This window comes from Orcinus orca, chromosome 16 (assembly GCF_937001465.1).
Source record: "Orcinus orca chromosome 16, mOrcOrc1.1, whole genome shotgun sequence".
In the NCBI taxonomy this organism is placed as follows: domain Eukaryota; kingdom Metazoa; phylum Chordata; class Mammalia; order Artiodactyla; family Delphinidae; genus Orcinus; species Orcinus orca.
The window spans coordinates 71906939-71934186 of NC_064574.1; the positions used below are offsets into that span (position 1 = coordinate 71906939).

The window sequence follows — 27248 nt, forward strand, 5'->3', positions numbered from 1 at the left end:
ATACACCAGGAAACCGGCAGAGGCTTCTAGGAAGGCAGTGCATCATAATGTCTTTTGTAATTGGAAATTCTAATATAATTTGGAAATTGCAAATTTGATTGCCCAAATGAAAAAGTTCCTTCTAAAGGAAGGTGTGGGAGGAAAAAGTTTTTAAACATCTCTCAGGAGATAGAGGAAAATGACAAAGAAATGGAAAACAGGTAAGCAACATTAAGAGATAAAGGATCAATTCATTCAATATTTACCTAATAGAAGTTCCAGAAAAAGAGAACAGAGAAAACGGAGGGGAGGAGATAATGAAAGATTCTATGCAATGGAGAGAAGCATTTCAGGCAGAAGAAAGAGGTCTGTGAGGTGCCTCACACTGGCACCACCTGAGGAGCATCAAGGAATACAGGTGCCACCAGGACTCCCCTTTGCACCAAGTGGAGGAACAGGGACTGGGTTTACCCTTCTGCCTGAAACAACCTCCACTGCCACCACCAAACCAGACAAAACACACAGAACAACAGTTTTCAAAACACTGAACACCAAGCAATGAAAGACAGTCATGAAAACAACGAAATCCCAGAGGGAAAGGAAAACAAAGGAGGGAGTTCCCTGGGGGCCTAGTGGTTGAAATCCGGCCCCATCACTGCCATGGCCCGGGTCCAATCCCTGGTCAGGGAACTGAGATCCTACAAGGTATGCGGCACAGCCAAAATATAAAAAAGAAAGAGAGAGAGAGAGAGAGAGGGAAGGAGGGAGGGAGGAAGGAAAGGGGACTTGTCCTTTTAAGATTGTCCAGCTTACTGCTTGAGAGAGTTTCCAACCTGCGGGCTCAGAGAAGAGAGAGCCCCAAGATCTGCTGTGGGTCCTTCTCGCGTACTGTTCAGCAAAGAACTGATCAACACACATGTGTGAGAAAACAACTTGAGGCCCAGAGAAGAGCCATGTGAAAGGACTAACGCAGCAGGGCCCAGGGCCTCACACGAAGCCAGGGCCTCTTCCCACCAGCCAGGCTGGAAAATGTCACAAGGCCATGGGCAGTGCACTCGGGAAAGTCATGGCTTAGTAGTAGAAAATAATCCACTAGACTGAGCACTGCTTTGGATCTGCCTAACGAATCATACAGAAGACTATCCGGTGCTGAGCAAGGTGAAATTCACCACAACCAGCAAGCAAAAATTAACAAGTGAAAACACAGGAGAGCATCAATGACGTGTCAGGAAAGATGTATGGACCTTTTCTGGTTCTGTTTTAATTATCATACACAGAGCATCCCTGAATGGCTGCCTCAGATAGGTCACTGAAACAGTTCTTTTGCATCTTCTATCTTTCCCCTGACGGACTTTTCATCCATTGGAATGAATTAGATTGGAATTTTAAAATGCAAGACTTAGTCTAGCCCTTGAAATCTCCCATGTATTTGGGTAATTACTATACCAATAATACAAACATATGTTAGTGCAGTCCTTTACCTAAAAGGCTGCCAAGTCTCAATGAATTCCCCTTCTGGCTTCTAATATTCTGAGAAAACAAAGCAAATCATGCAAAAAGTAAAAATAAGATATTTTTGGTTCTTGGTGAGATTACAGTTCAGGGGCCTTTATTGTTTGTTTTTTTAATGTGGGAAGCATGACTTTTTATCCAGCCTTTAAGAAACCAGCATTGTTCTTTATCTACTGATGTGGTATTCCAAAAGAGAATCTCTCCCTTGGTTAAAAACAGCCAAATATCAAGAAGCAAGTGACTTATGGGATGGTTCTTTGTTGGTGCTAAGTCTTCGAAAAATTCTAGCTCAAGAGCTGGGAGAAGAAATAGGTGACCCAGTGGCCCACCAAACTAGAGGTATAGGTGAGGATCTCTGCCTCTGATCATTTTCTAAGTGTGCTATACTAGGTCCAGGGATCCAAAGAGCACTACCTACCTGAATAAAGAAAGCCCACATTATCTGGGGTAAATCTGACGTGCACAGCGAGATGCTATTCACAGCTTCACGATCAGATTCTCTTCAGATCTTCGTAGTCTGGTCTTACAAGCTGAGTTACTTAGGGCCTCAGAAAGCAGGTCTTAAAAGCAGTTACTTACTAACTGCCAAAATGTTCTGTTCCTCAGGAAGTGATTAGAACAAAGTACGGAGGTACTGAAACATTTATGGAGTTTTACCTACTGTATTGTCTTGGAGGGCTAGCGATAAAATTAATATACGTGTCCACACCGCATAATAGCACAGTGGGATTTTTCAAAGGTCCAAAGTTGAATGTTTTTCAGATATAGTGTGGTTTGCTAATAATGTCTTGCCGTTTTTAAATGCTTTCAGCTTTCACTGGCCTTGGCTCACTAAGGCTCGTGCCCATTGAGTTCCCTGACTCTGCCAACCCGGTCTGACCTCTTGTCTTCCCTGACCCTCTAGACTGAGTACCCCAGTAGGTGGGTGGGTGGAGGGGTGGGAAGGGGGATGGGTAGATGCAAGGTGGGGGTGGATGGGCAGGAGGATAGGAGGAAGAGGGGTGGGCAGGTGGGTAAATGTTAGCAGGAGGGTGAGGGTGGGGGGGTGGATGGGTTGGTGAGTGAATGAGTCTTGGTCGTCTCCGGAGTACACAGGGCCTTGAAGTCACTGAGATACCTTGGGCGGTTGGGTGGGGATCTGATGAGGAGATGAAGCTGGAAAAGTGGGTGGAAGATGAGACTGCTGCACACCCCTCCTCAGCTTTCCTTCTTGAGCAGATGCTATACAGCATTCATAGCCTCCTTGGCTAATATCTTTGGAACCTGGAAGGAAGATGGAATCAGAAGATGGAATTGGAAGGTGGTGTGACTGAAGTGTCCTCTGGTGACCATAGGGGATTTGACAGTATTCTTAGCTATTTTTTTCATTGTCTGTTCTCCCCTCCCCCACTCCACACCCCCAGGCTCCCACAGAGCCCGGCTAGAATATAAACTCCATGAGGACAGGGCTTCTTCACTGTTTACTCATTGTTGTATATCCAGTGTCTAGAATAGTGCCTGGCACGTAGTAGACATTCAACAAATACTTATTTTTGAATATTGCTTCACCATTTTATTGATCTATGACCCTGAGCAGCATTCTTAACTTCCTAAAGCCTCAGTTTCCTCATGAGTCAAATGGAGACGCTAACATCCCTGCCCCCACCAGCATTAACTGAGAAAGAGACCCACGCGCGCTGAGCAGGAGCCCTCAGTCACATGTGTGTTCCCTTCTCACCCACCAGCTGGCGGTGATGATGCGTTACATGCTGACCTGATTTGCACCTGATTCGAGGGGCACATTTGCTCTAATAGGCATGGGCTTTATACTGCATGTGGGGCAGCCTGGGGAAATCGTCCAAGCCTAGTCCTAGGCGGGTCAGGCAAGAAGGCAGTGTAACCAGATAGACACCAGGTGAAATGGGAGATTCCTCTCCTGCCACTCACCCCATCTCCCCACCCTCACAGCCACACCCAACTCTTCCACTGCGCTGAACCCATCAGGCTCCATCTGCCCTCTGAGCTTTTGCAGATGCTGTTTCCCTTGCCTACCTTCCCTTCTTGCCAACCCATTGCCGTGACCCCCATTCAAGCCCTCTGAGTGGCCACATCAGCCTCCTCTTGGTCTGCCTGCAGCCACCCCGGCCCCCGCAAATAGATCTTCCCGCAAATATGCTTATCTCACTTTCCAGCTTCAATCTGACTGTTCTCGGGACAGAGTCCAAGTCCTCTGACCTACCATTTTGTGGTCTGGACCCAGCCCAGCATCTAGTCATCTCGCCTCTCCTGATCCCAGCTTCAAATCTTACACCAAACAATCCTAGCCATTTCCCACTCCTGAACCTTTGCCCACACAGTCTCCTCTGCCTAGAAATCCATCCCCTGCAAGGAGGGCATGGATTGCTTTTGCCTGCCCAGGATCCATTTTCTTTTCCACTGGTGAGGGAATCCCCACCCGGGGCTCGAATCTGGGATCTTCCTGTGGGGCTGGTTCACTTCTGTGATCAAGGGTGAGCTGGAGACTCAGCCTGGGAGCTTGCTTTCTCCCTTTTTAATTGGGGTGCTGTGGGTGCAGCCTGCATTCTCCAGTTGGCTACATGGGCCCCTATGTCTTATTCTAGCCTCCCCCGTCTGTCACATCTGCTTGAGTCCTAGAGGCATTTGAGTTTGAGACTCCTAGTACACACCTCCCTTCTGCCTCTGCTAGGCTCTGATTCCCTCCTAGATCCCCAAGGTTTTGCCTTTCAGTTCCCTGCTCTTCCTGGGTCCCCACTTCCCTGTCCTGTCCTGACACCCAGAAGTGCCCCTAGTTCTCTGAAGGTTCATTTAATTCCCCTTCAGATCTGAGGAGCTGGGACTCAGAGATCTAAATTCCCTGGAGCAGGGAAGGCTGCCTAGCTGAGCGTGTCCATGTTTTCCCTGGAAAAAGGACAGGAGGGCCCCGAGATGGAGATGTGTATTACAGAGCACAGGTACAGCCCCAGGTGGCATCTCTGGGCTGTGTCCTGTGAGAATGGCCCCTTCAGTTCAGGACATCACCAAACGCAGTGTCCACTTCTGCCCAGCGTTGTTGTGGGGTTTTTGTTTGTTTTGTTTTTGGCTGCACCCGGGATTGAACCCAGGCCCTCAGCAGTGAAAGCACGGAGTCCAGGGTGCTCCTCCGCGTGTTTGGTGCTTGAAGGGTGAAGGTCTTGGTCGGTCTGGAGCTTTCACATCTGAGTAGCTCATCTGCCCCTGGCCCATCGCTGGTCTCCACGGTTGAGAAAGGAGCAAAGGGGTAGAATAGCTCCCTCAGGGCAGACTGGCACCCCCAGACTCCCCCTGAAGAAGGAACCTCTGTGGATGAGACCCATTTTTCTCTCCTCCTGGCAAAGGGCAGAGGAGAGAGTAGGTTCTGGGAGGGGAGAGGCAGCTCCAGACTGGAGCCCTTCCAGGAGGAGTCACCTTGGGGACCACCTTCACCCTTGGGAGCCCTCATGCTCTGGTTCCTCCCAGATCCACCCACAAGGGTTAGAGAGAGGCGAACCCTAGGCTTGAGGTGAGGGTAGGAGGGGCCACACAGGTGGGCAAGACCACAGGGGTGTATGTGTGTGTATGCATATTTGGGGGACTGCATTTAGACCCACTGCTTAGACTTCTGAGTCCTGACTCAACATGGAAGGAAGTTTGACGTCTGAACACGGATTCCCACCACCCTCCCTTACTCCCTAACTGACCTTGGCTCTGGCCCCAGCTGCTCTGTACCTCTCCCAACTAATGATATCCCCATGGAACCAAATCCTAAAGGGCCTTCAGCACCCAATGGGGGTCTCATTTTGGGAGGGATGCGTGATGGAGTCCGTTTGGGAGCCCAGGAGTGAGGAATCAGCAGGTTTCTCACCTCCAACCAAAAAGGCGGTAACAGCAGCCACAGGCAAGAGGTGAAATACTGAGTAACCAGTACAACATGGGCATCGACCAAGTGTAATGTTCCAGCTGAGCATCAAAACGGGTATCACATATCCTCACATATAAGATGCCATTGATTGTAAAACACACATACTATTACTCAAAAAGAAAATTGTCAAACCAGTGCTTTCTTATCACTTACAATTTCTATTTTATACTTGTTGAAGGAGTTCTTTTCCACATAGATCGTTATCATGTTGGATCTACAAGCCACAGGCACAGGCCACACGGCCACGTGACAACCAATGCCTGGCTGACAGTGACCATTAGACACCCTTGACCACACCATTTGTTCCCACACACCAAATATGACTTCAGTGTGTGTGGGGAAAAAAGTGCTTCTTAGAACAGATGAATGATGGTAATTTCTTTTCTTTTTAATAACTTTATTTATTTTATTTATTTATTTTTGGCTACTTTGGTTCTTTCTTGCTGTGCGCGGCTTTCTCTAGTTGCGGCGAGCGGGGGCTACTCTTTGTTGCGCTGCGCGGGCTTCTAATTGCAGTGGCTTCTATTGCTGTGGAGCACGGGCTCTAGGCCCGCGGGCTTCAGTAGTTGTCGCACGTGGGCTCAGTAGTTGTGGCTCGCAGGCTCTAGAGCACAGGCTCAGTGGTTGTGGCGCACGGGCTTAGTTGCCCCGTGGCATGTGGGACCAGGACTCAAACCTGTGTCCCCTGCGTTGGCAGGTGGATTCTTAACCACTGTGCCACCAGGGAAGCCCAATAATGGTAATTTCTAACATTTACTAAGCACTTACTCTGCGTTAATTATCATCCAAAGAAATCCATAAGGTTGGCTAGACCCATTTTACAGATTAGGAAACTGAGGCGAGCAGAGGTGAAGTCAGTCCTTTGAGGTCCCACAAGCAGTACATGACAGAGTGGGACTTTAGCCCAGGCTAACTTGAGAGTGTTCTGTTGGCCACTGGACTTAAAGAAGTGAAATCGTGAGAGTTGCACGAAACCGTGTTATCCCACTGCCAGTGTAGCCTCCTTGGCTTCAGGAGCGGAGGGCGTAGGGCACTGGAGTGGCCCCTTCGGCAAACAGCTTGAGGGAGAAATCGAGGGCCGGGGCAGCCTGGGTCAGCATCCCCAAAGAGATGACATCGATATGGGGCCCACAGAACTGAGGGAGGCTGTCCAGCGTGATGCCCCCGCTCGCCTCCACGCCCACGTTCGGGAACCGGGCCTTCAGCGCCGCGGCCGTGGGGTGCAGCTCCTGTGGGACACAAGCCAGCGAGAGGTGAAAGCCCCCGCCCCAGCCCCTTCCTCCTCCCAGGAAGCAGATGCCGCCTCACCTCAGGCCTGAAGTTGTCCAGCAAGACGAGGTCTGCTCCTGCCTCGGCCGCATCCACAGCCTCCTGCAGGCTGCTGCACTCGACCTCCACCTTCAGGGAGAAGTCGGCCGCCTGCCGGGCCCCCCTCACCGCCTGTCAGGTGGCAAGGGTGAGAGTGAGAACGGGTGGCAGCCAGCCCTGGGCAAATGAGCTGGGACTGGCATTCGAGAGGCTCCAGATGGATAACGAGCTTGGGGTTAATGAGGAAACCAGGCATCGAAATGGCTTCTCGCATATTAGGTGAAACCACGTGAAATTACCACTTTTGTGGGTTAAGAAAATGGCCAAATCCAGCACTATTTGGCATTTGGACGTGAGTTCAATTGACTCAGAACATTAAGACTGGAAAGGGTCTTCAAGAACATTTTCATAGACGGGAAACAGGTCCAGGGAGCTAGAGTGACCTGCCCAGCACTGGGTTCCCAATAGTTGGTCCTTTTCCCTTGAATATCATACGGACCAGCAGAAGAACGCTGGCGAAGAAGCAAGTCCAGCCATTCATTTTACAGATGGAACCACTGAGGGGTCAAGGAGTCTTGCATGCCCCAACTCCCAGGCCACCACTATTTACCAGGGAGTGGTTGGGGGTCCCTGGTAGAGGGGAAGGGCAATGCAGGCGGGGTGGCTGGAGCAGGGCCAGGGCAGGGGCTCAGCTGGACAGACAGACACCTTTTGCACACCACCAGCTGCCACGACGTGGTTGTCCTTCACCATCACCAGCCCTCCCAAGTCGTAGCGGTGGGAGGCGGCCCCGCCCACTAGGAGCCCATACTTCTCCACCAGCCGGAAGCCTGGCGTCGTCTTCCTCGTGCCCGCCACATGCCCGGCCCAGCCTGTCCCCCTGGCGGTCTCCACAGCAGCAGCGGCAGCGCTGGCAACTCCACTGCAGCGGGCCAACATATTAAGGGCCACCCGCTCCCCCAGCAGCAGGTAGTGGGCAGGGCCCCGGACCTCGGCCACCTTGGCCACAGGCACCAGTTTTGATCCCTCGGGGAGGAACCAGGAGACCTGGCAGTTGACTTGGGCAAAGATGGCATCAAAGAAGGGCCTCCCAGCCAGCACTCCGGGGGACTTGGCCCACAGCACCGCCTGTGAGGAGGCTGCCCCCGTGACCAAGGCCATGTGGTTGAGGCCTGGGCAGTCCTCTCGAAGCCAGCTTTCTGCCAAGGCGGCTAGAGTGGCAGGGGGCAGCAGGAGTGCCAGGCCTAGGAGGGAAAAAAAGAGAGCAGTGTTACATTTTGGCTGCCTTTCTGGTAGTCAGGGGTGATTGTCAGAATACCTAACAACAGGCTGAATTGGGCAGTAGCCAATCAGGGTGAAGACCTGCGGGTTCCAGGAGAGGGGCTGAGGCACTGGGTGGGCCTTGTGAGCTGAACAAGGTTGTCAGTTGACCAAATAAAAATATAGGACACCTAGTTCAATTTAAATTTCTGACAAACATCAAAGCTTTTTTAGTATAAATATATTCTAGGCTATATTTAGAACATACTTATTCTTAAAATTATCTGTCAGTTATCTGAAATTCAAATTTAACCGAGTGCCCTGTAATTTATCTGGTAAACCTAGTGCTAGACCAACAGCTATTCACCAGTGGAAGAGAAATGCAGCCACCTAAAAGCCACTCTGGGCTTCCCTGATGGTGCAGTGGTTAAGAATCTGCCTGCCAATGCAGGAGACATGGGTTCGAAACCTGGTCCAGGAAGATCCCACATGCTGTGGGGCAACTAAGCCCGTGCACCACAACTACTGAGCCTGAGCTCTAGAGCACACGAGCCATAACTACTGAGCCCATGCGCCACAACTACTGAACCTGCGCGCCTAGAGCGCATGCTCCACAACAAAAGAAGCCACTGCAATGAGAAGCCTGCGCACTACAATGAAGAGTAGCCCCCGCTCGCCACATCTAGAGAAAGCCCGCACACAGCAAGGAAGACCCGACGCAGACAATACATACATACATATATACATAAATAAATAAAATTTATTTTAAAACGAATAAAAAATAAATTTAAAAAGCCACTCTTGACTTTCCGTCTGCCTTGCATAGAAGGATCGGTTATTTACTAGCTGAAGCCCCCAGGAGAATATAAGCTGTGTGTCTTTCCCATCCCTGCCTTCTCTATAGCACCAAGAATTTTAAAGCTGGAAGTTCAGCTTTTTACAGATGTGGAGACTGAGGACCAGAGAAGAAAGGCAAGTCAGCTGAGGTCGCACAGCATATTGACAGCAGAGTGAGACTGGCCAGGCCTTGTGGCCATGGCCATCTGTTCCTCCACCTTTGCCCCCTAGCTTGAAAACCTCTCCTTCACCTGATGTTTAAAAAAACTGTCACCTCTCTAGAGATGGGGTTGTATAAGGAGGAAAGAACACGGGGAAATTGGGTTTGAGCCCCTGCTCTGCGAGACAGAGCTTCAGGAGTGTGGGTGAGCCCTTTGCCTGTAAAATAAGTGTTAAGGACAAGGTGGTCTCTGAGGTCCTTCCCGCCGGCGTGCCACGTTGATGGGCCGCTGCCTCTGTTGAAATGAATGGGGTGACCGCAGAGGCCGAGCTCAGGCGCAGTGCAACATCGCCATCTGTCGGCCAAGAGAAGACCTGCAGTCTCGTGGGCGGTGCCATAGGTGGGCTTCGCTGCCCGGGGGAGGGGTAGACAATTCGATAGCATGTGAAGGGGTATTATTTAGTTTAGTTTTGTTTCCCCCACTTTTGCTCCAAGCTGAAGTTAAGGCCAGACATTCTGGCTTGCTCTACTCGCAGAAGGAGGGCCCTTCTTGTCCAGCCCTTCTTCCCCAAAGACAAGAGCCTGTCCCCCACCAGCAGCCACAGACCTCAGTTATCGCACCTGACCCTCCTCCCCAAAGTTCCCGCCCACAGCTGCCCCACGTGGCTTTCATTCTCACTCAGAGCCAGCTGTGGGCCAGATGCTAAGAACAAAGTCGGTGATAGGGAGAAAAATATAGTCCCTGCCTCCACCGTTCGCGGTCCCGCCAGGCAAAAGGCCAGTGAACGAACAGCAGAGATGGATGCAAAGGCCCCCACTCCATTCAGACCAGGTGCCGTGATGTTTGCTTTTTTTTTTTTAATTTTTATTGGAGTATATTTGATTCACATGTTGTGTGAGTTTCAGGTGTACAGCAAAGTGAATCAGTTATACATATACATATATCCACTCTTTTTTTTTTTTAGATTCACTGTTTGCTTTTAAAGTGAATTTGAATCCTTGGACTGGTGAGTATTGGATAAACAAACTGTGATGCATGTATACAATGGACTTCTACTCGGCAATAAAAAAAAAAGGAACCAACTACTGATATACCCAATAGGCACACATCTCAAATGTATTATTCTATGAAGCCAGATTCAAAAGGTGACATGCTATTTGTGTCCATCTATATGACTATATTCTGGAAAAGGAAAAAAAAAAAAGATAGCAACAGAGAACAGGCCAGTGGCTGCCTGGGGAGGGGGGAGCGGAGGGGCTGGCCGCAAAGGGGGCAGCACCAAGTTTGGGGATGTGATTGAACTAGTCTAGATCTTGTCTGTGATGGTGGCTATAACACTGATGCCTTTGTCAAGACTCATAGAGCTTTACACAGAAAAGGATGAATTTTACTGTCTGTGGTTATACCTCATTAAACCTGACTTTAAAATCAAACCATAAAAAAAGGAAATTTAAGCGCATCACTCTCCTGCTTAAAGCCTCACTTTCATTGTATTAGCGCCAGCTCTCTTGACTTCTTTCCATTTTTCGTTGATTCTTTGGACAAATCCTTGTTGAGCACCTGCTCTGTGCCAGGTCTTCATTGCTAGGTGACAGAGAGAGCAGCTCTTTCTCTTAGCTTTCAGGCCTTCGCTTATGCTGTTCCAAGGCTGAGCCTTCTGCTAGAAGTCCCTTTCCTCACCCTCACCCCAAACTGCCCCTTCACCTCTCACTCAATTTCAGACCTTCTCTTAGATATCACTTCCTCAGCCGGGTGCTCTCACAGACCTCCTAAATCAGGTCACATGCTCACCCAGCTCCTTGTTCATCCCCCAATGTCATCCTCCGCTGGTGTTTTCTGTCTGGGGCCAAAATGTCCAGAGTTGTGTGCTGTATCCCAAGTGCCTAGCACGCTGACCCAGGCAAAGACAAATGTGCTGCTTGTATAGGTCAACGGTCAAATATTGGCAATTTCATATTGTTTAGTTTAATACTAAGTGTTTGATGATAGTTCTCTGAGCAGAGAGGACGCACTGTGGAATCACAGCCCAGACTCCGGGGCCACTCGGCCTGGGTTCCAATACTGCCTCTGTCACTTTTAGCTAAGTGATCTTGGGCAAGAGACTCAACCTATCGGGGGCCTTCATTGTCCCAACTGTAATGGGGATAACACTGATCACCTCATAGGCTTCGTATGAAAATTAAGGGAGTTAATATTTGCAAAGCCTTCAGGAACATTGTAGGTGTGTTTGATGGTGAGATGACTGAAGTATTTACCAAGAGTCGTGGGAGCAAAGAGGAAGAAATGACTAAATGTCCCTGGGGAAGGGGGAAGTTTTAGTGGCCTTGAAGGGTGAGTAATGTTTGCCAGGCAGGGGTGGGGGCGTGGGGAGGAGGGAGGGCAAGACATTTCGGACTGAAACAGCACGTGTTCAAGGTTCAAAAGCAAGAAAATAGAGCGAGGAGGTGACGGAGTGCTGAGTAGGATTCACGGCAGAAATGTCTCGGGCCTGAGGCCAGAGTGAAAAAGGGACTAAACCAATTACCTGAGGAATTTGGACAGAGCCCGGGAGCCATCACAGAATTTTAAATGAGGGAATGATATGATTATGATTTTGTTCTAGAAAGGTCACTTCAGCCACCAAATGGAGATGGGCTGGGAGACAAAAGGAGGCTGGGGCGGTTGGCCAGACAGAAACTGATGAAGGCTCGAACTGGGGCAGTAACCAAAGGAAGAGCAAGCCGGGGCAAATGGGAGAGTTTTTTCTAAGGTAGAATCTACTGGAATTGGCAGCTAATACGACGTAGAAGCCTGGGGTTTCCATCCTGGGTAGCTGAAAACTGACATAAGGAATTGTTCAGGGTAGGCTGGGGAGGAGGAGGGGTTCGGCAGCAATCAGCAACCCGCACAGGCTGCGCCCCAGTGATGGCCAGTCGACGGCACCTCAGCTCCCTGACGCTCTCTCGTTTGGAACTCACCACAGAGGCTCATTCCCATTTTACAGGTACACAAACTGGATCTCCGGGTGGGTCAGAGCGTATGACAGAGCGGCAGAGCTGGGGAAAAAGAATGACTTTGGGGAAATTTCCCAGAGGTCCAGTGGTTAGGACTCCACGCTTCCACTGCCAGGGGAGCGGGTTCGATCCCTGGTCGGGGAACTAAGATCCTGCAAGCCACGCAGTATGGCCAATAAATAAATAAATAAACAGAATGCCTTTGGTCTTGCAGATGTTAAGGTTGAAATGCCATCAGGAAACGTGGATGGCTGTGCACAGAGGACAGGTAGAAGAATGTTCTGGAGTTCAGAGGAGATTTGGGGATGAGGAATGGAGAAACTGGAGCCACCAGCGTGTGCAGATGGTCACTGAGTGGGTAAGATCACCAGGGCAGGGTGAAAGAGGAGGGCTGTGGGAAACGCCAGGATTTGAATGTCACACAGAGGCGTGGCTGTCAAAAACAGAAGTCCCACCAGGAGGGAGTGGATGTCTGGAAGGAGAAGAGGGTTGCAAGTAGGGTGTGAGCAGAAGCAAAGCAGAAGAAAGGCTGAGAGAAAAAGAAGAAGAAGAAAGAAGGCTGAAAGTGAGCACTGCACTTAGCCCCTGGGAGGGCTTTGCCAGGGCAGAAGCCACATTGTCATGGTCAAGGAACAGACAGGAGGTGAGGAAGTGGGGGAGGGGTATGGACAGCTTCTCTCCGCAGAAGTCGAGAAAGCAGGGGCCCCCCGCCTGGGCTGCATGTTGGAATCACCTGCGGAGCTTTTTGAACTCTGCTGCTCGGGTGCATTCCGGATCAACTGAATCAGAATCTTTCCGGGGTGGTTCCCATGCATCCAGGTTTTGGAAATGCTCCACCTGGGATTCAGATGCACAGAAAGGTTAACAACCGATGCTCACACAAGACCGTATGTTGTATCCCTCCGTTTATAAGAAACATCCAGAAAAGGCAAATTAAGAGAGACAGACATCAGAATAGTGGTGGTCTGGGGCTGGAAATTAAATGACGTGGGATCTTACTGGGGTGATGGAAATGGTCTATGATGACGGTGGCATAAACTCAGTAAATTTACTAAAAAGCTTTGAATTGTCCACTGGAACAAACGAACAAGAACCAATGCTCTGCCAAAAGGCAGGAAACTATTTTGCAACCCTAGTAACCCAGTGAATCCAGGTATTGGATCAAAAGCCAACATCAGAAGAAAGACAACCAGATACTAGGCGCTCCTGATGGAACATCCCCCGACCTATGCAATACTCTTGCCAAAACAGCTGAACCGGAGTCAGATCAGACTTCTAGACGCGACCACCAATTACAAGAAAACCAGAAGACAGAGGAACATGTGAAACTATACCACGGGGATACAACCATAGGAAACTCTCCAGAAGATAACCTAATTTCTTCAACACATACATTGCAAGGAAAACAAAAGATTAAAAGAGTCGAAAATGCATACTAACCAGAGGCAGAGCTGGGGAAAAACTAATGTATGGATCTTACTTGGATACTACTTCAAACAAACAAATTGAAACCAAATTAGAACTCTTATGAAACAACTGAAAATCTGAATGCCGACTGGGTATTTGGTAAAATTAAGGAAATTTTTTTTGAAGTGGGTATGGTTGTGATAAAAAGAAAAGTCCTGGGCCTTCCCTGGTGGCGCGGTGGTTAAGAATCCGCTTGCCGATGCAGGGGACATGGATTTGAGCCCTGGCCCGGGAAGATTCCACATGCCGCGGAGCAACTAAGCCTGTGCGCCACAACTACTGAGCCTGTGCTCTAGAGCCCACGAGCCACAACTACGGAGCCCACGTGCCACAACTACTGAAGCCCGAGCGCCTAACACCCGTGCTACACAACAAAGAGAAGCCACCACAATGAGAAGCCCGCGTACTGCAACGAACTGTAGCCCCCGCTCGCGGCAACTAGAGAAAGCCCGCGCGCAACAACGAAGACCCAACTCAGCCAAAAATGAAATAAATAAAAATTAAATTAAAATTTTTTAAAAAGACCCAATGCAGCCAATAATTAATTAATTTTTTAAAGTCCTTATCTTTTAAAAATAATAAAAAAATATTAAAATACTGAGATGTTTATGTATGAAGAGACTTGACAGCTGGTTTTACTTTAAGGTAATCTTGGAAGGTAGAAATTAGAAAGGGTGTGGGGACATCCCTGACAGTCCAGTGGTTAAGAATCCATGCTTCCACTTCAGGGGGCACAGGTTCGATCCCTGGTTGAGGAACTAAGATCCCGCATGCCGTGTGGCGCAGCCAAAAAGAAAAGAAAAGAAAAGAAAAAGGTATGGATGGGACTGACTTGGCCAAAACTTGGTGGTTGTTGAAGCTGGATGATGGGTACGTGAGGATTCATCATACTTTTCTGTCTATTTTTGTGTATGTTTGAAATTCTCTATAATAAAAAAGTAAAATAAATAGGTAAATAAGAAAAGGAGAGAGAGGGCCCTCACTTAAGATAGGGTGAAGGAAAGTTTTTTGTTTTGTTTTTTTCAGCCACACCACATGCCATGCGGGATCTTAGTTCCTTGAAAAGGGGTCGAACCCACGCCCCCTGCATTGGAAACATGGAGTCTTAACCACTGGACCACCAGGGAAGTCCCAAGGAAGGTTTTTTTAGGCTGAATAGAGCAGTGATTCTCCACCTTGACTACACAATGGAATTATCTGGAGAGCCTTGCCAAATGCAATGTCTGGGTCCCACCCACAGAGATTCTGATATAACTGGTCTGGAATGTGGTAATTTAATTCTAATTTGTCGCAGAGTTGAGAGCTTCTGAACCGCAGGAAGAGAACGATAGCTACCATACACTGGTGCCTACCAGATGCCGGGCACTTGCTATATATACAATGTCACAAATCCTACCTGTCCTTCTTCATGATAAAGGCCATTTGTAGGCAGAGAACCTAGGCTCAGAAATGCAAAGGGAAATTACCTAAAGAGCAGAGCTAGAAAATGGGAATTCCCTGGCCGTCCAGTGGTCAGGACTCTGTGCTTTCCCTGCAGGAGGCACGGGTTCGATCCCTGGTTGGGGAACTGAGATCCCACAGGCCATGCAGCGAGGCAAAAAAACAAACAAACAAACCATTCAAAACATTAAAGAAAAAGAGAAAAGAAAATGATTGACGTGGACCCTGGTCTTCCCTGTCCACACACAGAAGGTGGTTTTAGAACCACACAGCCTTCACCCATGGGTTACTCTCTTGCCCACTTAGGCAAGATCAGCTGTTCTGATCGCCTACTGTAAATGCAGAATGTTCGTGAAAAATAAATACATCTGGTTTTCTTTAGGCCCCAACTCTCTCGTGCATTTCCAACAAAAGGGATTCCTGTGGGTAGCTTTGAAAATAAGGGCTCTCCTAATTAGCCACTGTCGAGAAAGGAACTGCAGAGAGGAGTGGGGCTGTTTTTGCAGCTGCCTGAGGAGAAGTGACTGCACAGAGGAAACAGCTGTAACGCCCTGTCCCCTTTTTATTCTTGCCGTTGTTACATGTAAATATTCTCTCAAGATGCCTGGACTTCAGAGATTACAGTGTTACCCTGTGGGGTATAACCTTGATCTCTCAAGGCAATCTTTTCTTAATGGGTTATTCCAGAATTTTATTAAAATTGGTGCCTCTGTTCTTGAGGGGATCCAAAGCATCTGGGGAAATTTCCTGCATTTGTCTCTTTACAAATAATGTAAAATGATATAGATATAGATAAACTGACTCTGGCAGAATATTTGAAGATTTTTTCCCCCACTGGCACTTGTGCCGTTCTTGTCTGAATTGTTGACTGACTTTTACTGTGTTTCTGTATTGCCCTAACTGGCCAGTGGCTCTGTACCGGGAGAGACTGGGCCAGAATCAGAACTTCCATCCCTGCATCTTTCCTTCAGTCATTTAGGGTTTTTTTTTTTTTTTTTTTTCGGTATGCGGGCCTCTCACTGTTGTGGCCTCTCCCGTTGCAGAGCACAGGCTCCGGATGCACAGGCCCAGCGGCCATAGCTCACGGGCCCAGCTGCTCTGTGGCATGTGGGATCCTCCCGGACCGGGGCACGAACCCATGTCCCCTGCATCGGCAGGCGGACTCTCAACCACTGCGCCATCAGGGAAGCCCCCTTCAGTCATTTAATAAACACTCATTCATGCCTTTGATGGACGGGCACAAAGTCAGGGTCTGCAAATGGACCTAAAACAAATTATCACAAGTTTTTGTTCTTAATTTGATGTGTAACCACGTGTAACCATGTGGCCTGTGCTTGCAGCAACAGTGATGTTATACGAGGCTGACAAAGTGTTCCAGCTAAAACCAAGTAATGATTGTTTTCCCCAATTTACAGGAAAAAAAATTAAATAGATAGACATCAGTTTTAAAGGTTTTGCCTTTATAAGTTTTTCTTAAAACTCTGGTGCTGGGCTTCCCTGGTGGCGCAGTGGTTGAGAGTCCGCCTGCCAATGCCGGAGACACGGGTTCGTGCCCCGGTCCGGGAAGATCCCACATGCCGCGGAGCGGCTAGGCCCGTGAGCCATGGCCGCTGAGCCTGCGCGTCCGGAGCCTGTGCTCTGCAACGGCAGAGGCCACAACAGTGAGAGGCCCGCGTACCGCAAAAAAAGAAACAAAATCAACTCTTGTGCCTGCTACCACTTGTCTATAATAGAATCTGGAGTGACATCGTGTGTAATAATAATAACAGCTAACACTTTTATGGTCCTTCCCAAGCACTGTTCCCAGCATATTCTATATATTAACACATTTAATCCTCACAACAACCCTCATAAGGTAGGTACCATTATTATCTCCATTTTACAGATAAGGAAGCTGAGGCGCTGAAGAAGCAAGTAATTTGCCCAACGTTCACACAGCTGGGAAGTGTGGAGGCAGGATCCTAAGTCTGGGCGGGCTGGCCCCAGAGTCCCCTCATGCACCCAAGCTCACCACACTGAGCACAAAATTATACTTAAAATTATTATATATTTATTATATCACTATTCACAGAGCTCTACAAGCCACACCCAAGAATCCAGGGCTCTGTCCCTGGTGTAGTAGGAAGAGCTTGGGTTGGGGGTTCAGAGACGCCTGGTTTGAATCCCAGGTCCATCACCTACATGCTGGGTGACCCTAGGCAATTTCCTAACCTCTCTGAGAGTCAGTTTCATGAGGAAGTCACAGGGCTACAACGAGGAGGGAATGGGCGATTCACGTCAAGTGCCTGGGCCAATGCCCAGCCAGATGCCTTTGAACCCAGGTGTCTGACTCCTGGCAATTTTGTTCTCCCATCTATTTATTTGTTGATCCATTTGGCAAACACCAGAGGGAGACAGAGGCTGGGTAGCACCCCAGCTTCCAGATAAGTGTTCTTTCCTTTTCCCCTTCTCTCCCTAGAGAGAAGAAATGACCTCCAAATAGAGCCAGATGCGATTGCCCGTCACACAAGTGGTAAAATGACCTATAGGGTTTCAGAGCAAGGAGAGATGACCTGTCGTTAAGATACAAGAGCAGTAAGAGAAGACTCAGGAAGGTTGGCTCTGAGAATAGGCTGGCATTGGACAGGTGAGAGGAAGGCCCCCCCAAGCAGAGAGAATGGGAGAGAGCAAAGGCCCAGCAGGGGGAGGCCTGGGGTATATGTCGGTGAAGTTGCACGTGGAAGGTAGCGAGAGAGAGGTCTGAGTGGTAGGACGGGGCCAGACTGAGCAGGCCCTGAATGATAGGAAACAGTTAGGTTCTCATTCAATAAGCAGTGGAAAATCCGTAAGATTTTTGATCAGCAGTCACTTGATCAAAAATGCACTTGTGAGTTTAAATGTTTAAGTTGTGCCTAGCATTTTTGAAAGATGTAAGTTGCAAGGCTGTTGCAACAGCCTGGACCAGGAAGCAGTGAGTCCCGGTAAAATGTAAGGGCAGGGCATCTGTAAGGGGACCGCTCCCTGCACACCATGCCTCCAGACCTGGCCCCGCCCCCTCACACCTCGCCCCCGGCCTGCCATCTGCTTCTGCCCCAACTCTGTCCTCGCCCCTCATTTGCCCCATGTCCCCAGCCTTTGCCTCACCCCCTGACTCGACTACTCCCTCCTGGTTTAATTCCCGCAGGTCAGTGATCCCAGAGCCGACACTTCTGGCCTGGCCCAGAGTTAAACATCAGTGTCATCACGTGCGTGAAGGCTGCCAGGCAGAGGAAGGCTCCGTCAGAGGGAGGTGGGAACAGAAAGACGTGGGGGTAAATCCACAGGATGCAGCAACTGTCTGGATATTGGGGTTCAAGGGAGAGTGACCCTGAGGTTTCCAGTCCGAGTAGGAGGCTGGTGAGGCACGAATAGAAACGGAACTGGTGTAGGGGAGGACTTTGATTTTGACACGCCAGGGACATGTCCCCAAAATGGAACTGGAACCTGGGGCAGGCTCAGGACTGCAGAGGCAGACTGGAGTGATGGATGTGACTCCAGCATAACTGCTGAGTGATTTCTGTGCCAGGTGCTTGACATGTATGATCTCATTTCATCCTCACCACAACCCAAGGGAAGACACTGCTTTCACTTGATCAATGAGGAAACCGAGGCACAGCGAGGCTAAGCATCTTGTCTGAGGTCACACAACTAGCAGGTGGCAGGGATGGGACTTGAACCCAGGCTCCGACTCTGAGATCATTTCTAAACCAAGAAGTAGTCTGGACCCCCAAAAGCTGGTTCCACGGCCAAGCCAGAGGGGCTGGGTATGGGGCCAGCAGAAGCCCTAGACCAGGGGAGGAAGGTCAGAGCTGGGGAAGGAGAAGCCCAGGGAGGGGAATGTGAAACTGCAGGGAGCCCTCCATGCTCATGTCGTTTCCCGCCCGCCCATATCCCCAACCTGGTGAGCAGGGAACTATTATTGTCATTTTGCAGATATTGCAATACAAGGAAGTGAGGCTCTGAGACATCAAGTGACTTGCTCAAGAACACACTGTCTGTTCCTGGTGGAGCTGGGATTCAAACAGGAGCCTTTTGACTCCAGAGCCTGGCGTGTATCATCCTGCATCCAGCCTCCTTCACAATGTCACTCCCCACATGCACAGGAATCACAGGGATCACAGGACTCGGGCTCCCTTCCCCCACCCCGAGGCGGATGGGACAGGACTTTGCCTCACTCCTCCAGAGCTGCTAGTGAGGGGCAAAGTCCAGAGCTGCTCCAGGTCCAGCCTCCCACTGCCCGGCCCCTTCAGTCTCCAGGAGACGTGGCCTACTCCAGGCCACCCCTGAATTTCCTGGGGCTCAAGCCCCTTTCTTCCCCAGAGCTCACTTGGGAACCTATCGTAGAAAGATAAAGAAGAGTGAGAAGAGGTCTTTGCAGGGCAGAAAGGAGTGCTTGGGTTCAGAGAGGTTGGAGGGAGATGGGGGAGGGGTAAGAGAGTAGTTAGAAACCAGCGAAGACTTGGGGAAGGTGGGGGATGGGGACGGAGATAAGATGGGATGGGTGATGGGCAGGAGAGGGGCAGGTGGTGATGTAGGGATACAGGGGAGAGAGATCTGGGAGGCTTCTTTACCTTCAGGGTCCATGACAGCCTGGAGCTGGCCGACTGGTGTGCCCACAGCTCCGTCTAGTGTTTGGAGAGGCCGGAGACTGGGGGAGGGGGTGGGGCGGGAGGGGGAGAGGGAGGGGCCGGTCTGACCATCCCTGACCGGCCCTGCCCTGGTTCTCTGGGGCTCCCTCTGGCCTCCAGGACACTCAGTCATATAACTCAGAAGTCCTCTCCTCTCTGAGCCTCGGCCCTGTTCTCTCCACTCACCCAGCCTCCTTAACCCTGCCCCAGGGTGTGCTCCCTGTGATGGCTGGAGAGAGTTTTTGATGGTGCACTGGGGAAATCCTACTTCCCTTCTTTTTGATCTCAAATACTTCTTTACCTTTTTCTGCGCCTCCATTTCCTTAGCTGTAAAATGGGATAATACCAACCTCATGGCTTCAACTGAGAATCAAGTGAAAAAACTCTGCGGGTGACACAGAGTAGAAACTCAACAAAAAGCCACATTCCTTTTCTTCCTTCTTCCCAAGGTACTTTAAGGGCCCTGAGCAGATCAGAGCCGGGCTTCTGAACAAGAAAACCAGGAAACTGCCAATTATTGTACTGTGACTTCAGGCAAGTTCCTGTCCCAGAAGTGCTGGGGACTCCAGTTCTTCATCAGAACCACTTGCTAAAGTCTCTGGGACCACTGATGGCCAGACACTGGCCTCTTCCCAGCCTTCTCCCATTTCTGCCTCTGCAGCATGTGACCCTGCCAGGACTTGGACTTGGGTGAGGCAAGCAAGGGTCCTGGGGCACAAAACTGAAGAAGGCCTCACTCTCAAGCTCCATTTTACACCTTACTGCCTTGCTTGCCTCACTCTAGTCCAGGTCAGCTCCTGACAGCCCTTCTCCAAACTATTTCTCCCTTTTTCCCCCCCAGACGTCATTTTCTCCTGGTTTCTCTCTTAAAGGCTCTTTTCTGTTTCCTGCAGGCCCTTCTTCCTACAGGCAGCCCTCAAACTGTGGTGTCCCCTCAGTGTGGCGGGACTGTTCCTCTTTTCCTCTTGGGCACAAGCTAAACTACATTTCCCAGCCTCCTTTGCATGGAGGCCACCATATGACTGAATTCTGTCCAATGGAATGTGAGCAAAAGTGATGCGTGTCGCTCTAGTCTTCCCATGATCCTCCCTGGGAATGACAGAGCCACAAGATGGAAGGAGTCTGGGTCCCTGAATGACCTCATGGAAGGTTACCCTCCAAATGCCAACATTAAATTGTTACATAAGCAAGGAAAAAGCTTCTCTTGAGTTCTCCCCCTGAGAATTGGGGGTTGTTTGTTACAGCACTTAGCCTGCCCTGACTAACACATGAAGCTTCTCTCCACAGCTCTCTCCTTTTCTCATTCTATACAGTTTATGCGTTTATCCACCAATGCCGTTATTTAAATTGCTATCTAACATCAGATAACTCCTTAATCTATATCTCCAGCTCTGACTTCCCTTGCAACTTCCAGGCCTCTACTTCTAACACCCCTCATGGGGAGTTCCCTGGTTGTCGAGTGGCTAGGATTCAGTGTTTTCACTGCTGTGGCCCAGATTCAATCCCTGGTCGGGGAACTAAGATGCTGCAAAGTGCGTGGCGTGGCCAAAATATAAATAAATAAATAAATAAATAAATAAATACTCATGTTTTCCCCCCAAACTGCTCACCTCTTTGCATTTCCACATAGTGATGTCAGCATCTCCTCCATTTTCCAAGACAGAAACTTTAAGAGTCTAACCTCATTCTTCCCCCATCACCTCAACAGTCAATTAGTCTCTGAATAAATATATTTCAAACCTGACCTCTTCTTTCACCTTAGGCCAGACTCCCACTCTATCTAACTTGAACTAGACTAATGCTCCCGTCTCAGGTCCCACTGCCTCAGGCCATGCTCCTGGATGCCAGTTTCATTCAAAGGACAGATATGACCTTGCCGTGGTTTACTTGAAAACCACTGTTTGCTCATTCATTCATCCATTCACCTCTCCATTCAGTAAACACATATTAGGTAGACATGCCAGGCTCTGGCCTCTGAAGCCACAAAGATGACAGGTGGACTTGAAGGGGCTACAACCTAATGAATGGGGGACACCTTCACACGATTACAGTCCAGTTGTTTGTACTGTCACGCAAGCTGCTGTAAGAGTGGAGGAGAAATACGCTATCTGTTTGGGATGGAGACAGCAAGGGCGGCTTCGCAAAGGCAGTGACATTTGAACTACTTCTTGATGGTTGAGAGGAGTTTGGCGGGAAGTCAAGATGTGTGTGTGGTGGGACAGGACGGGGGTGCGCAGGCTTCTGGAAGAGCGTGCGCAAACGCAGGAGTGAGCATGTGGCCCTTTCCATGGCCGGCAGCTTTGGGGATGTGGGGCGTGGTCCAGCTAGGCTGTCCTGAAGCCACTAGCTGGGCAGGCAGATGCTAAGCACCCCAAGGGGCTAAGGCACACAGGCACCCATTGGCAACTCCTTGCTGGGGACATGTGGATGGTCTCCAAAATACCCTGGGCTTTCTGATGGCTAATGGCTCGACCCCCAACCTCCCCAGAACAGGAGCAGAAATACGGATGCAGAGGAAAATGAGGCGTAAATGTCCATTTTCAGAAATGAAATGTCCATAGTACCATGCTCGGAGGCCCTTCTCCTGTCTGCAAAAGTGAATTACATTAATAGACTTCTCAAGACCGTCCCCATCCAAATCCTTCTTCCATCTGGAGTTTGCAATGGATGACAAAGCTGTATTTGTAACCGTGATCTTAATGTGTACATTTGAAAATAAAATAGAAACATGCATTTTAAAATATAAGATGAAGAATAATACACTGTATATGGTTGTGTGTGAGAGAAAATCCTGGGGTTTTTTTTTGTTGTTGTTGTTTTTTTGCAGTACGCGGGCCTCTCACTGTTGTGGCCTCTCCCATTGCGGAACACAGGCTCCGGACGTGCAGGCTCAGCGGCCATGGCTCACGGGCCCAGCCGCTCCGTGGCATGTGGGATCTTCCCGGACCGGGGCACAAACCCGCGTCCCCTGCATCGGCAGGCGGACTTTCAACCACTGCGCCACCAGGGAAGCCCGAGAATCCTGTTATTTAAGAAACTAGAATGTGCTGGTAGTTTCGCAAAAGAAGAAAAATGTTATTTTACTGTCAGGACAAAATTAGTATTTTCAATATTTTATTATTTATTTATTTTGGTCGGGGTGAGGGGGGGTGCGCAGGTTCGATCCCTGGTCGGGGAACTAAGACCCCTTGTGCCTGTGTGGCACGTCCAAGAAAGAAATAGAAAAGGCGCCCAGGTTTGCGTGGTGAAGGCTGGATTTCCACCCCAGCTAGCCCAGGCATGGGTGGCAGGACTCCGGGCGGATCTGTGGCCACTTTCCGCCGCTTCTCTCCTCATCCCTCTTCCACACCCCCATGAACTGACCCACCTGGGGGCCCTTCCCCAGCCTCTGGTGTCCCCTCCAATCCAAACCACCTGGCAGTCACGCTCTCATGGAGTCCCGTGGCCTCTCCTTTTGTAGGTCAATGTGTCTGCTCTCATCCACTGCTCCTCTGACTCAACAACTTCCTCTTTGCAAATTTCCTCTTTGCCCTGGGGAAATACCAACGGCCTCTGGTCCATGCGGTGCCCTGGGTTCTGGCCTGGGCTGGTCTCAGAGACAGCACAGTTGGGTCTTGTCCCCTCCTCTCCATCCCAGAGCCACAGGGATGCCCCTGGTTCTGGAGGCCTGTCACAGCTCACTCTCTCACTGACCCTCCTTGTAGAATGGAAGAGGGGATACAGACAAACACATTAAACTTGTAACAGCATCAGCATGACCTGGGACTCTCGTGTGTGCACTGGGGAGCGGGGGGATGGAGGGTGGGGGGAGTGGTGGGGGGCTTTGAGGAAGGGACATAGCGGCTGAGCTGAAGAACCACACTTGGTCACACATGCAGTCTTTCTGTCAGGCCCTGCCACAGACGGAATTAAATCTTCCACCTCCACCCCATCGGAGCAAAGACGAGGGTGCCTATGTTCTCAGCACCTCCTGAGGGCGGCATCTCCTCAGCCTCTGCAGCCCCTCCTGCCCCCTCCCTCACCCAGCTGTACTCGCCACTGCCCTTCACAAGCGTCACCAAGTCCTCGCCTCTCGCACACAAACTACATGCACGAGTGGACCCACGCAGATGCCGAGGCTTCTAAGAACTACATCTGCCCAGAAGCCCTTCTCACCTCTGCTCTTGGGAGGAGAAACAGCTGAAGCCTCTGGCTGCCTCGATCCAGAGTTGGGGGAGAAGGTGGTGGCTGGGACCGTGAGCCAGCCTAGGGTCCAGGGGCCGTCTCAGACGCACCTGAGACCACTGCTGGGTGACACCACCCAGCCCATGCTCCAGGCTGGCCTAGCACAGAGCACTGGGGCCTGGAGTTAAAGGCAGTTCATGGGCTCAGCCGGTAGGACTGTCCCAATCCATGGGGCCAAATGTACTTTCCAGAGTAATCCTAAGGTGGGGGTTTGCTGGGTGGCCATTTCCTCTTCTTCCCAGACTCTGGTATTCCTGGGGAATCCTCTGAGAAATCGTAAGTTTGGCCTTTGTGGAGACTCAACAGCTGGTTTCAAGGACAGAAATGTGGAGAAAATGTGATGGGGAGAAGTAGGGCTTGATGAGGAGAGTTCGTTCATTCAATCTACAAGGGTTCAGTGGGTGTCAGCCCTGACCTGCGCGCTGGGTGTGGGTGCTGCGTGGGCTGCTGGCTAGAAGAGCTGAATGAGGATTCAGGGTGAAGATGCTGGGTGAAAATCCAAAGGGTGCTGGGTGAAAATGCTGGGTGATGATGAGGCTGGATGTGATGACAGGAGGGAAGGTGATGAAAGCGGGAACGATTCTGAGCTCCAGTCTTATTATTCTCAAACGTTAAGGGGCCTCCACATCTCTCTCTTCTGGCCCATCAGAAGTAGAGGTCTCCGCAGCCTCATCCTTGCTGCCCACCAGTGGCTCTTCCTCCCCCTTTAGGCTGGGGGCTGGCCCAGGCTTTAGCTCCTCCAGCGCCATGGAGCCCTGGCGAGATTTCCGTCTACCAAAGAAAGTGGTAAGTGTGGGCCGCTGGCCAGACCCCTCCCCCTGGGGGACCCCAGAGTCATTGTTACCCCCAGACGCTCCCTCTGTTATTGTCGCGGCCTCCTCATGAGACACCTGGGCTACCCCAGCCCAGGCATTTGCCACCCCGTTGTGTTTTCCACTCCTGCTTAGTGTCAGTACTCCTGTCTTCCGCTTCTGCCGCTGGTGCCACAGCAGGAGTAGTGCCATGAGGAAAATGGCCACCAGCAGGGCCACAAGCACAGCTACCAGCAAGGTGCCATTTGTCTCCCAACCTGAATTTGGGGAGGACCTACTGCTTACGTTTGTGGAGGACGTTGGGCTGGATATTTTTACTCCAAAGGTGGGGGAGCCACTGGTCCCCAGGGGGGTCTTCAGAGACGTAGTTGCCATGGTGACAGGAAGTCCACTGGTCTCCTTGGAGGTCTTTAGAGAGCTAGTTTCCATGATGACAGGGGGTCCGCTGGTCACATTGGAGGCCTTCAGAGAGCTAATTGCTGTGGTGATAGGGGGTCCACTGGTCCCATCAGAGGTCTCCAGAGAGCTAGTAGCTGTGGTGACAGGGGGTCCACTGGTCCCACTGGAGGTCTCCAGAGGGCTAGTTGCCATGGTTTCACCAGTCGTAGTGTGGAATCCTGCAGATTTCACTACTGGGACAGCAGGTATACTGGTTGCATTAGAGATTTCCAGGGGCATTGATAACGTTTGGGCCGAATCTTTCTGGGAGATTATTGACTCATTTACAGGAGGGCCCCTGCTGGCAGCAATGGAAGTCCCAGGAGAGGAAACCTCATTGGCTGTATAGGGAGTTGAGGAAGGCGGGAAGATCTTGTGCTCAGTGCTGTCATCTGTCTTAGGGACCTCGGTTGTTGCAAAATTAGATGTCACTGAGTTGAATTTTGTGGTCTCATAGATATTTGAAACCAAAGAAGCAGAGGACGCTGTGGGTTCCAACTCCTGCAAAGTAATTGTGCCATCCGGAGACTCTGAGCTCGTGTTTTGGGCCCAGACGCTCCCAAAGAGGAGGAGAAGCAGGATCATTTCCAAAGCAACAGGCATGAGCAGGAGTTGGGACCTGAGGGTGGGGAAGTTGAAGAAATAGAATACATAAGGAGCTGGGGGTGGGGGGCAGGACCTAGCCAGGCCCTCCCTCCTGCCCACTTCCCTGCCAAATGCCGGGCCCAACTCTGCGGTTCAACGGCTTTTTCCACCCTTGCTTTTACTAGTATCAGAAGTAACAAGACGCTGGCAGCTCCCCCATCGAATCTACCCCATAGGCCCCCTTGGGCGTTGGCAGCCCCGGCTCCAGCAACAGCCACCCCCTCCTGGCCTGCGCTGACCCCATTCAGCCCCAACGGCTCCTTGTCCTCTTTTCCCATTATCTATCAAGGTCTTCTCAAGCCAGAGGCACATTCCCAGGTCCACTGAAGCCCCTGCCCCACCAGGTCACACCACTTACCAGCTCAGTGGATAAGGGCACAGGGCTGGGACCAGGCTGCTCCAACTCCTGAAGCTGGGGCAAGACTGGTGGAGGGGCCTCAAAGGGAAAGGAAGTGGCCCTGGCTCCACCCACCCCAGCATCCTGCCCCACCCGCCCTGCTCCTACATTGCCGTGTGATGAGAGAGGCATCACTCACTCTTTCAGGGTCTGAGATGATGACAGGGACTCTGGGGTCTCAGCTGAAGCAGGTGGGGATGGTGGGCGGGGTCTGGAATGGGGATTCCCGGGTCTCCTCTGGAAAATGGGATGGCAAGCCGTGAAGCTGGGAGAGGGATATGTGTCAGAGCAGGGGTGGTGGAAATGCATGCTTGAGAACCAGGGGGTGCGGAGGAGGAGATGGGAGGGGAAGGTGGTTTCCTTTGCCTTTGTGGTCCCCGAGCTGTTAGGCCAGCACCCAAGTCTAACACTTCTTCTGCCCCAAGAGCTCCCAGGAAGTACCAGGGCAAGAGGAAGCCCTCGACTCTGGCTGGGGCAGTGGAAGGCTTTGCAGGCTGTGTGAAATCCCTGGTGGGCTCTTGACTTCTCAAGAAGCTTGCGGGGGTAGGTCACTACAATGGCCCCCAGTCGTGGACTGCCTGACTAAATCAAGGTGGTTATTAAGCACTGTATATGCTATGAACTTATTTTTGCAGAAGACTAACAAAAATGTGGGAATCTACATGGAAGGCTGTCTGAAAAGGTATTCATTGAGGTATTAACAAGTTTCACTGGGTAGGTATGAGTAGAGAATTCTTTACTTTCTTCTTTGGGTGTTTGATGTTTTCTTACTTCCTTTAATTTGTAAGCTTTGACTCTCAGTATGTGTATGGTTTTTTGCCTTTCTTTAAAAAAAGATCAAAACTGATTTTTATGTTGTAAAAGTAATAATGATAGATGACTGAAACAGGCCAATGTCAGGGCCTGGGATTGTACCCCACTCACAAGCTAACGAGTTAGTCTGACAAAGACGTGAGACTCCCGGATCACAGACATAGGAATCCACTACTCATTGCTCAGCAAACTCATTGCTCAGCAAACTCATTGCTCAGCAGGAGCGCCGTCTGCTTCAGTTTCACTTGCCCCCCTGAGCCCCACAGGGGTGACCACAGAGAGGCTTGCCCCGCAGCTGAGGAACACTGAGCTTGGAGAATTTCCTTCTTTTCGAGTAGGTGGTAAGCAAGCTTGCTCTTTGTCCTGAAGGGAGACATTACTTCATCCCTCAGCGTTACTC

The 27248-nt window shown here is 50.4% G+C and overlaps 2 protein-coding genes and 1 long non-coding RNA gene across 3 annotated transcripts; 1 reads left to right on the top strand and 2 right to left on the bottom strand.

Annotated features, from left to right (window-relative positions):
• Nucleotides 1-6143: 6143 nt before the first annotated feature.
• Nucleotides 6144-19596, bottom strand: QPRT (quinolinate phosphoribosyltransferase). The gene is made up of 4 exons (XM_004268679.2): nt 19463-19596; nt 7424-7959; nt 6716-6847; nt 6144-6636 (listed from the first exon to the last, which is right to left on the bottom strand). The coding sequence occupies exons 1-4, from the start codon at nt 19473-19475 to the stop codon at nt 6418-6420; spliced, it is 900 nt and encodes a 299-aa protein (XP_004268727.1). The 5' UTR covers nt 19476-19596; the 3' UTR covers nt 6144-6417.
• Nucleotides 11432-14431, top strand: LOC125961440 (uncharacterized). Its single transcript, XR_007472172.1, has 3 exons — nt 11432-11956; nt 12181-12324; nt 13639-14431. It is a non-coding gene; the product is annotated as an uncharacterized LOC125961440 (long non-coding RNA).
• A 3020-nt stretch (nt 19597-22616) lies between the features above and the next one.
• Nucleotides 22617-26133, bottom strand: SPN (sialophorin). Its single transcript, XM_004269010.4, has 2 exons — nt 25997-26133; nt 22617-25612 (listed from the first exon to the last, which is right to left on the bottom strand). Exons 1-2 carry the CDS (start codon nt 26116-26118, stop codon nt 24355-24357), a joined length of 1380 nt encoding a protein of 459 aa, XP_004269058.3. The 5' UTR covers nt 26119-26133; the 3' UTR covers nt 22617-24354.
• Nucleotides 26134-27248: the final 1115 nt, after the last annotated feature.

Coding starts and splice junctions, on each gene's coding strand:
- QPRT (XM_004268679.2), bottom strand. Junction 6,848..7,423: donor CAGCTGGTGGTGTGCAAAAG/GTGTCTGTCTGT, acceptor GCCACCTGACAG/GCGGTGAGGGGGGCCCGGCA. Junction 6,637..6,715: donor TGGACAACTTCAGGCCTGAG/GTGAGGCGGCAT, acceptor TGTGTCCCACAG/GAGCTGCACCCCACGGCCGC.
- SPN (XM_004269010.4), bottom strand. CDS start 26,118: ATGCTGGGGTGGGTGGAGCCAGGGCCACTTCCTTTCCCTTTGAGGCCC. Junction 25,613..25,996: donor TGCCCTTATCCACTGAGCTG/GTAAGTGGTGTG, acceptor CCCCACCCTCAG/GTCCCAACTCCTGCTCATGC.